The sequence below is a fragment of the Benincasa hispida genome, chromosome 4 (genome assembly GCF_027475165.1).
Source record: "Benincasa hispida cultivar pf3 chromosome 4, pf3_genome.v1.1, whole genome shotgun sequence".
In the NCBI taxonomy this organism is placed as follows: domain Eukaryota; kingdom Viridiplantae; phylum Streptophyta; class Magnoliopsida; order Cucurbitales; family Cucurbitaceae; genus Benincasa; species Benincasa hispida.
The window spans coordinates 18,658,225-18,668,990 of record NC_143481.1 but is presented as its reverse complement, the minus strand read 5'-3'; the positions used below and the strand labels follow the sequence as shown (position 1 = coordinate 18,668,990).

Sequence of the window (10,766 nt, the reverse complement as noted above, 5' to 3'; positions counted from 1 at the left end):
TACAAATGATTTTGTTGTAGATCTAACAATATTTTGGGGGTTTTTTTTTTTAATTTTGTAGTAGATCTAGGTTTTTTTGTTCATATCTTTTTTTTTTTTTTTTTTGTGATTACTTTGTTCTACACCAAAATTTTGTATTAAATTCGTCTTGATTTCCTCATACATGTTTTGATATTATTTTTTTATTTCGATTCTAGTTGTCCAAAGCAAAACCTTAATAATTTTTTCTTCCTATTGTCTACTGTTCCACTTGCTCAAATGGGTTATATATATATACGTTATTAAATTCGTCTTTGTTCTTCCTCATACATGTTTGTTATTCTTCATTGCATGTTTGATGTTCTTCCTTCTTTGTTTGATTTTTTTATTCAGGACTGTTAAAGGTTCTATTTTGCAATTCCGATTCCGGACTGTCCAAAGCAAACCTTGATAATTTTTTTCTTCCCACAGTCTATTGTTCCACTTGCTTGAATGGTTTTTTTTTCTTTCAATCCATTATATGTTATTAAATTCTTCTATGTTATTCCTCATGCATGTTTGATATTCTTCCTTGCATGTTTAATGTTTTTCATTCCATGTTTGATTTTCTAATTCGGGACTGTTGAAGGTTCTATTTTTATTTCGATTTTGTACTGTCTAAAGTAAACCTTGATAAATTTTTTCTTCCTACTGTCTACTATTCCACTTGGTCAAATGAGTTTTTTTTTTAATCCATTTATATGCTATTAAATCTGTCTCTGTTCTTCCTCATGCATGTTTGATATTATTCCTTGCATGTTTGATGTTCTTCCTTCCATGTATGAATTTCTTCCTTGCAAACCTTTATAATTTTTATAATTTTTTTCTTCCTCTTACAACTACTGTCTACTGTTCTTTCCACTGGCTCCAATGGGTTATATTTTTTTTATTCATTTATATTGTATTAAATCCATCTCTGTTTTTCTTTCCCTTGCTCATATCCGTTCTGCTTCTTGACTCTTTTCCATACTTTTTTATCCAGATTTTCTCTTGCTGCTTCAATATTAAATCATGTAACCTTCCCTTGTCGTTTTTCTTATGCTTTTCCATCTAAATTGGAGGCAAGTTAATTCCTAGTAGGGGATGTAGACTGTTATTAGAGTTTGGTGGGGTCAATCCACCCAGTAACAGGTTTGTTTTCTATTTTTTTCCCCTAAAAGCCGATGATGATTTGAAACTATTTTTTTAGATTAAAAAAGTGCATGCATCTATGTTTTTTCTTATCTTTTGAATGATTTTTTTTTTTTGTTTATTTCCTTTGAATCCGTTTTTTCTTATCTTTTGAAACTATTTTTTTTGTTTATTTCCTTTGAATCCGTTTTTCCTTATCTTTTGAAGGCCAATGATGATTTGAAACTATTTTTTTAGATTAAAAAAGTGCATGCATCTATGTTTTTCCTTATCTTTTGAATGATTTTTTTTTTTGTTTATTTCCTTTGAATCCGTTTTTCCTTATCTTTTGAGTATGATTTATGTTTTAGTTTTATTTCATTTCAACCTGTTTTCTGAGTGAATGTATCTTTTGCTTCATTCCATTAAATTTGTTTTTAACATTCAAACGAATATAATTTTTGTACACTTAAAATTGACTTCCATTTTAGAATTGTTGAAACTGTTTATTTTGTTTGCTTAGAGTTGGATTTGTTCCGATGAAATAGCTTTTTGAAATCCTAAGGTCTTCTAATTTGTATGATATATTATGTTGTATTTATGTCATTTTTTAGCTCAAACACCAAATTAATAGTGACCTGACCATTACTTAATTTATTTATTTTTTACTTGACTCTCTTTAATATGGGTTTACTGTTTGAATTTATTGAGGTTAGGTACACTTAAGTTTACCTAACCTTCATGACCAACTCTACTTATTGTATTCTCTACTTATATCCCAATCTGACTTCATATTTTTTTAGACTTCTCCATAGACTCCTTTGTAAACTGTGTTGGTAAGTCCCTCGACCTTCCTTTTCATTTCAACTTTCTCTTAAATTCGTTTTCCATTCTAGTATGTGTTGTTTGGCTGTTGCAATATACTTTGTTTCCTTCTTCCACCACCAAACTCAACTTATTTCATCCATATAAGGCATGCTTGCTTCTTTCCTTATAACCGAATTAAGATATGTCTCTAACATTTTCTTGTTTTTGTTAGGCCCTCAACCGATTATTTTGCCCTCTAGTTGTGGACCATCTTCACCATCGCTCACTCCGAACAGAAACAAAGGTATGATCTCGTATATTTTATTACTACTTCAATCGTATTAACATACATTATCATTATGGTCTAACTGCACTTCTTTTTCTTCTATGTAGGGTCTAAACTAATCAAACATATCTTTCGTAACTAGTTTGAGGTTCGTAAGTTTTAAGTTTGAAATGATCTTCATTCCTGTCTATTCTTTCTTTCTTCTACTTGTTAAGGTCTGTTTACCTCAAATGTATCATGATTATGTATTTTGGACTTGTATGTTGGACATTTTCTCCTTGTGAGAATGTGGAGTTTTTTTTCCCTATATTTCTTGAAGAAGACTATGTCGAACACAAAGTTATTGGGAAAAATATTATCTTGTATTGTTAAGTTTTGGGTTGTATCAATTTAAATATTCATTTATCAAACGAATTAATTTCAATCATAAGTTTAATCAAAAGTATATTCATTTACATATTCCACTATCAAAAGTATATTAAATTATAAACATGGTATCAAACTTATAATTTTGTTAATTAAATCCCTACATCTTCACAAACAAATGAATTTGAACTTAGAACTTTGTTAATTACTTTCATTAGAACTTATAAATTTGTTAGTTAATTCTTATGTTTTCAGATATTAATCCAGCATTAATTCTAATTCTAGTGTACGATATGTGAAATAATAATGTTAAGTTAGCAAGATTCAATATATATACATACAATATACTAATTCATTAGTAATTGGGATAATTACCTTCAATATATATACATACAATATACAATATACCAATATATATACATACATAATAGATTAGCAATATGAAATATATTTTGGTGGTATGTTTTACATATCGAAGAGAATTAGAATTATTATCGTTTTTTAAAAGAATTTATGAAAAATAATCTATTATGTTTATGTTTGAGAAAATAGGTGTATAGTTGAAAATTAATCAACAATAGCAAAACATAAAACTAAAAAATAAAAAACAAACAAACAAAAAATTAGAACTAATCTCATTCACAAAAAATTGTATCAGATACTCAACTCAACTCAACTCTGCATCCAAACAGAGACTTTCAAATACAACTCAATTCAATTATGCACATCAAACCCAAATAATAATTATCAATTCAACTCTACACAATAAACACAACAATTTAACTTTAAGATAATTTAATTCTCTAGATAGTAATTACTAACTTAACTCAATTAACTACTTTTGCACAAAACGCCCTCTCATTGAGTTTCCTTTTTCCATACCGACCCACTTGACGTCACAGTCCCCCACATGGACCGTCACCAACGCCTTTTTCTCTTGGTCTCTTTTCCTACCTTGTGTTTCCCATCACGCGCCGGATTCAACGGTTCCACAATCCAACGGCTCATCTCCTCCATTCACGAGAATCAAGACTCTTCACCAAATCCTAAACCCAATCCTAGCCGTCCAAAATGCCCAAGATTCTCCACTACCCTCCATCCGACGGTCATCCCACGAACTACAGTATCTCAGGAAGCGGTTATGTAGAAGCAAGAACAACAACAAGAAGAATCAAACCAAAACACACGGCCGAAAAGGCATTTCTCGGACGGAGAAATTCCACTGAGCTCTGGCCATGGAGAAGGAGAGAGAGCACCTTGTTTACTTGGCCAGACTTGCAGAACAAGCTGAGAGATATGATGGTGCGTTTCGTTAAACCATTTTGTTTGTTCTTTTAATCCAGTTTTAACTCTCCTTTTTATGGTTCTTATTGCGGTTTTGTTGAACTGGATAGTTTTGACGATTAGGGTTTTCTTTGTATTTTGAAACTTATCCGGGAACTTGTATGATCTTCGTTTTAACCTTGGAAACTTGAAATTACTTCATGAAGATTTTGGAGTATTGTACTTTAATTGAAGAAAATAGAGCGATGCATTTCGTGCATATGCGGTAAATCGGCTGACCTGTGATATGTGACATTTGAAATTTGTTTGGGTTGAGGACGAACTGAGAATAGTGTTGTTGTGTTTTGTTTTCCAGTACTTTTGATTTGACTGATACATGATTTCATCTGGGTGTATCTCAGAAATGGTGGAAATGATGAAGAGCGTAGCAAAGTTGGACGTAGAACTTACTGTGGAGGAGAGGAACCTGGTCTCTGTGGGATATAAGAACGTTATTGGGGCAAGAAGAGCCTCATGGCGTATTTTATCATCTATTGAACAAAAGGAGGAAGGAAAGAAGAACGAGGTTAATGTGAAGAGGGTAAAGGAGTACAGGCAGAGGGTTGAAGACGAACTGGCGAGAATTTGCCACGACATCTTAACTGTTGTCGACAAGCATCTCATACCATCTTCTTCCTCCGGAGAATCCAATGTTTTTTACTATAAGATGTAAGGATCATTATCATCTGCTTCTGTTTTGTTTCCCTTAGTTTTTAGTTCAGAGTGCTGAATACTTACATAAATTCAACTATTTTTAAAATGCACATGACTTGATAATGTAATTGATCTTACCTCCCACTATTGAACTTTATTATACATTTTATTTAGTTGCTCCACAACATTTATCTCGCTATGGCTTTGATCTGCCTTTTTATTATACTTTTTAGTAAGATTTTATGCATTCTTCAAATGCAGGAAGGGGGATTATAACCGATACTTAGCGGAGTTTAAATCTGGCCATGAACGTGAAGAAGCTGCAGACCAGTCGATGAAGGCCTATGAGGTAAGTACAATTCTTTTGGTGTTTTCTGAAGCCTCCGTATGTCGTTTTCACTTCCATTTGTCTGTCTTTCTCTGTTTTTTCTCTTCGACAGTCCTATGTCTATTGTCAGATTAGTAATTGAAGTTATTTTTATGCAGTCTGCCTCAAGCATTGCAAGCTCTGATCTGCCTCCAACACATCCCATCAGACTTGGCTTGGCGCTCAACTTTTCTGTTTTCTACTATGAGATATTAAATTCCCCAGAGAGGTTGATTTTACCTCTTCGATTTTCTTTTTACTGTTGCATCATTTTTCATCACATGACATGGAGTCTATTATCTGATTGCTTCAATAAAATAAGCTGTCATCTCATCGTGTCCAATATTATTATTGAGTGACAGGGCATGTCACCTTGCAAAACAAGCTTTTGATGATGCCATAGCTGAACTCGACGGTCTCAATGAAGAATCCTACAAGGACAGTACCCTCATTATGCAGCTGCTGAGGGATAATCTCACGTTATGGACCTCAGATCTCCCAGATGAGGGAGGTAAATTTCAATGAATCCTCGTTTTCCTTTCCCCCCATCCTTACCTACAGTCAAACTTCACTTGTTCTATATTGATGATTGAAATGGACTTTTAAGTAGTATTCATGTCTCAGTATAAAGATATATTAGTCGCAAGTGTAACTTTTTATTGAAGAATCACCTTAGGTTGGCTCAGTAGTCCCCAGTCGGAGGGGGAGGGCCAAGCTGTGCTATAAATAAATAGCCTTTAAGGTCATGCGGGAGCTCCAAATCATAGTGACCAACTCCGCTTCTCCTAGAAATTGGGGGACTGTCGTGGTGCATTTTATGAGAACTGTTTGCAAGAAAGATTTTTGTTGAGTATATTACAGGTCCCGTCATGGGCAAAGCTGGTATCAGCTTCCCTATATTGAACTAGTACCTGAAATGTATTTCATTTTGATACAGACCAGTTTTAGTCTAATATAAATAGTGCTTTGGAGTCGGGAGCTATTAAAAATTACCATGAATCAAATGGAATTTCTTTGGAAACTTTGGCCTAACTTTATTGATTTTTCACGCTTATGTTTATTATTTTCAAGAAATCATGATACTAATTTTCTGTTATAGTTCATGCATGTTCAAGTTGGCACTTGAGCATTGTGCAGGTATTTGGCCATGAATAAAAATTTTGTATACATTTGCAACCTAATCTTCTTTTATTTAATTACCACAGGTGAGCCATCTAAAGCTGCTGATGAATCTTGAGCAGAGGCAAGATATTCGAACTATCTTTAGTCAGTCGAGAGACATCTTTTTTAAGAACTTCCTTGCAACAATTATTGACTATCTATATATTTTGCACAGCTAATTACTGTTGACATGATCGTAGGAGGGCAGGACATATATAGCTGTGCCACTTTTCTTGCTTATTTAGTAGTGTTATAGAATAGTAATCTATTATCACTTTGTAACCATTAGCTTTAAAAATTAAGTGAATCCGTTTAGTATGAGAACTATTATCTACTTGATTGACTGTGGTTGCAATATTATGCTTTATTATCAATATATGTTCCCACAATCTTTTCTGGTTGATAACGGAAAAAAAAACTATTGGAATGGAATAGAATAGGCTCATAATTATAGAACTCATGGTTTTACTATTTCATATTATTTGATGCTAGTCCTTGGTCCCATTAGTCATCAGATGGAATAATTGCCAGACATTAAAATAGACACGATAATAGTACAAGAGAGGTACACCTTAAATCTTGTAAGTTGAGGGACATGGGACACATTTTATGGTTAAAGATTTCGGAGTCTAGAACTTCTTGGAATTAAGAGACAAAATGGCAAATATAAAAAATTCCTTTAAGAAATTTAATTCTTTAGTGTACCAATTGAGCTATGGTCAAGGTATGTTTCTTCTCTTGTTACTGATCGTTTGATCACTCTAGCTTTTGATGTTGTTCATCTTATTTTTCTTGATGATGTCGTTTGTGAATTTGAACTGCGGAAACATCGAGGGATGAGGAGGTAAGGCTATGAATCAACCAGAAAAGAAATCAAATGGTTGAGAAACTCCTTTGGCTCCTCTGAGTTGAAGGCATGGCCTGCATTCTTGACAACTACAAGCGTAGCATTGGCCCCTAAATGCCTACTTCAAACGAGTGACCAACACATTTATCATTTGGCTCTAATTTGAGAATATTTGATCTATGGTTTGCTCTAAGGAGTTGGATTACTCACCTTTTCAATCTGTGACCCAATTCTAATGGAAATACTTGATCATGTTCTCCCCACATTATCATCGTCCGCTGCAACGGAGTTGGAAAATGGTAAATTACAAGTCTAGTATTTTAACTTTGGAATTTTAGCCTGTTTGGTTCAACTTCTTTCAATTTTATGTTTTATAAGTTCCTAAATTTCCAATTTCATAAGTTCTTGAACTTTTCAATTTCAAGTCTAATAAATCTTTGATATATTAGAAAATAATGATAATAAATCGATATAGATTTCAATACTACGTTCAATGAAATTTTAAACTTTCAATTGTGTGTTTGATAATTAGATGAATTTTTAAAAATAACAAAATATATTAGAATTTGACGTAAAATTGGAAGTTTAAGGGTTAGTAATCAATCAATTTTTAAAGTTATCTATTGTACACCAGATTAAAAGTTTAAAGAATTATTAAATATTTTTAAAAGTTTATCAACTAAATTGATACAAAGTTCAAAGTTAATTCCTGTAATTTAACCCAACTCTAACTTTTTGAACCTTCCCAATTTCACTTGAAACAAACGATCAAATATAATCATAATCATAATGGAATGGTATTGAAGACAAACAGTTAACGATCTGTTTAAAGCTAATGTGGATAAGTTGTAATGAATAGCAATCCCACCTGGTGAATCTTGGGAAGGTCTGAAAGCTTTCTTCCTCTGGGAATAGTTCGAATGAGCTCTCTCTTTTCTTCAATATGGTCTAAACACATTGACTACCACAATGCCCAAAGTTAAACTAATCAAATTAACACACACAAAAAAGAGGGCAAAATGAGTTTGTTTCTTATAGAACTATAAATTGGTGTATAAATATGTAGCTTATGTTTGGGTTTGTATTCAACCTGAACTTGTGCAACTTAATAATTTGAAGAATTTAATATGTAATACCAAATATAGATGTCATGAACTTAATATTGCACTGGAATTAACAAAAGAATGTATAGATTCACAATTAATAGTAACATCTCTTTAGATCAAATTGATAATGTAGGTAGGAAGTTCGAAAAATTAGTTCGGCTAAAAAAGGTCGACTTGACTATAGTATTGGTTTTGGTATATATTTTACAGGTTAGAAGTTCGATGACAAGCCTTACCTCAATGAAATCATTGAGCAAACAAGAAGGCATCAACCGCAATGGCGGCGGCCGGAAAAACGAGTAACCCACCAACTGTTTAAGCTTATCTGGTTTTTGTGGCACCAAAATGGCTGTGGCTTCCTCCAAATCAGAGACTTTCAACAAGCCATCTTTGAAATCCTTCTCTTCCACACAAATCCCAGAGCAACAAATCACCACTTTCTCCACCATTTCAGGGCGCAGCGCCGCGATACTGTACCCAACAAATCCTCCATAGCTAAGCCCAACCAAACTGAGTTTCACCACCGAGTTAGCTTCCATAACTCGGATTAGACACTGAGCTTGAAACCACTCTGTCCGGTCCGGGCGAGTGGTGAACGAGTCGCCGAAGAAGATCAAATCGGGGATGTAGAGATTGAAATGAGGTACGAGGGCTGGAATGAAATCCCCCCATTGCCAAAGTGCATTAGCTCCAATGCCATGGATTAAAAGGAGATTGGGTTTGGTGTGAATTGGGTTGTTGGGGACCCAACAATGGACTGTGGTGCCGTCTTTGAGATCTGTAACGGTGGATCGGAGGCCGGATTTGATGAAGCTATAACGATGGCACCAATTTTTGGTCTCTGTGATACTGAAGAAGAAACACCTTGTCATTTGAAGAACATGGAAGAATCAGAATCAAAGTCAGAATTGGAATCAATGGAGACTCTATTTTTAGAACCCAAGCAAGCCAATGGGCAGGAAGAGAAAGGCCTTTCAACGTGATAAGCATGTGGTGAACCGTCCAGAGCCAAGAAAGGCCCATGCTTGTTGTTTATGTGGCTATACTCCATTGTCTGCTTTAATTTGTTAGTTTTTAACTAAACTAACAGTTTTGCATTGTTGGATGTATTAAATGACAATAAGTTATAAATTTAGTTCCTCGATTTTTTAATTTTTAACAATTTTGACACAAAATTGAAAGAAAAATTGTCCAGCAAGATTTCACCAAAAAAGTCTAAGAAAATCGATGGTTTGAATGTGTTTTTAAAATAAGCTAAATTTTTAGTTTGATCCCAATATCGATTCTGGTCGAGATGTACGAGATGAACATTAAAATAATTGTCTAAAAAGGGTGTAAAATGAAAAACTTTGAGGACTATTTTTTACGTATATCAAAATTGAAAGTTTAGGATTTTATTATATATAAAATTGAAATTTACATATAACTAAGATTAATTGATTTTTAAAAATTTTTAATTTGTCAAAAACTTATTAAATACACAATTTAGAGTTTGTTTATATATAGAATTAAAAAACTTAAAAATTTACTAGACACTTTTTTTTTTAAAGAGACGAAATAAACACAATCGCTTATGGACTGAACTTGTAATTTAAGTATTAGGAAAAAAATTCTAAGAATATCTCAAATTTATATATAGTAGTTATTAGGGAATGCATGTTTTTTAATCTATATGGTACTCTTATTATGAGATCGTCACATTATACTGGCTTCGTTGAATGTCTTTATAAGATACATTTTTTTTAATTATTGAAAGCAATTTTTTTTAGAAGTTGTTTGGATGAAATTCAATCCCTTTATTTTATGAGTAATACTTAAATGCTTTCCTCTATATTTAGAACTCATTTTAACCCAACTGTGAAAAAACTCGAAAAGATTTATTAAAAAGATTTATCACATGAAAAAATTGGATAGGATTTCAAAACAATAATTAACATATTTTAGAAAAGAAATAAAAATAATTTGTCCCAGGATAAATTATGTTGAAATAATTTAATGAAATATACCACGTTTAGTATTATCCAATATGCATTTAAGCATTTTTCTAGAAACATGAGTGCATTGGGACCAAAGCATTTTTTTGTTATTTTAAAGTCGATTTGTGTTGTTTGGGAAGCAATCAACGGATGTGGTGTCTTTGTTGATGAAATAGGAATCTGAGCCATTGATATGGATGGATGTCAATTTCAATGGATTCGTGGCCATTCTTTTAATCTTTGGCTGTAAATTAGATAGCCGATGAATTTCAAGGCTTCCCATCAACTTGGTGGGTGGCTAAGAATACCCAATTCTTCAATGAACTCGAAACTTGCCTCAATCATTGAGAAGACAAATCTAAAATATCAAATTTTGCACAAAAAGCACGTGCTAATTTGTAAATTTGTATTGATGGTTCATGGTAGTCAAAGTAAGGTTTAATTCAACAATAATTAGTATGATTTTCTTTTCAGAGGTAAAAAAATTCAATCTTTCATCTCTGTCACGATCAAAGATTTTTCTATGAACAATACAAATCGGAGTTAGGAGAAGGAATTCTCATACCCGAAATAGACAGGAGAGAATTTATTCAATCACATAATTTGGGCTCTTAGAATATAGCACCCTCTAGGGCTTTTTATTTGGGGTGACAAGATAAATGACAAAATTTAAGGTTTACTTTGGACAAATAGCAAAAAAAAATTTTAAAAAAATGGTAAAAATGGTAAACACCATAAAATTAAT

The 10,766-nt window shown here is 32.8% G+C and overlaps 2 protein-coding genes and 1 long non-coding RNA gene across 4 annotated transcripts; 2 read left to right on the top strand and 1 right to left on the bottom strand.

Moving 5' to 3' along the window:
- Positions 1-3,489: 3,489 nt before the first annotated feature.
- Positions 3,490-6,466, top strand: LOC150036559 (14-3-3 protein 7-like). Of its 2 annotated transcripts, XM_090312703.1 has the most exons (7): positions 3,553-3,889; positions 4,273-4,579; positions 4,826-4,913; positions 5,051-5,160; positions 5,294-5,442; positions 6,137-6,174; positions 6,268-6,466. In XM_090312703.1, exons 1-6 carry the CDS (start codon positions 3,823-3,825, stop codon positions 6,166-6,168), a joined length of 753 nt encoding a protein of 250 aa, XP_090168829.1. In that variant the 5' UTR covers positions 3,553-3,822; the 3' UTR covers positions 6,169-6,174; positions 6,268-6,466. The 2 variants fall into 2 exon arrangements, with proteins under 2 accessions (XP_090168828.1, XP_090168829.1); XM_090312702.1 differs by having other exon boundaries at positions 3,490-3,889; positions 6,137-6,466.
- Positions 6,467-6,540: 74 nt separating this feature from the next.
- LOC150036558 (uncharacterized) lies at positions 6,541-8,917 on the bottom strand. The gene is made up of 4 exons (XM_090312701.1): positions 8,282-8,917; positions 7,808-7,900; positions 7,150-7,217; positions 6,541-7,057 (listed from the first exon to the last, which is right to left on the bottom strand). The coding sequence occupies exons 1-4, from the start codon at positions 8,915-8,917 to the stop codon at positions 6,943-6,945; spliced, it is 912 nt and encodes a 303-aa protein (XP_090168827.1). The 3' UTR covers positions 6,541-6,942.
- LOC150036557 (uncharacterized) lies at positions 6,947-9,232 on the top strand. The gene is made up of 2 exons (XR_016529045.1): positions 6,947-7,238; positions 8,256-9,232. It is a non-coding gene; the product is annotated as an uncharacterized LOC150036557 (long non-coding RNA).
- The last annotated feature ends 1,534 nt before the right edge of the window (positions 9,233-10,766 follow it).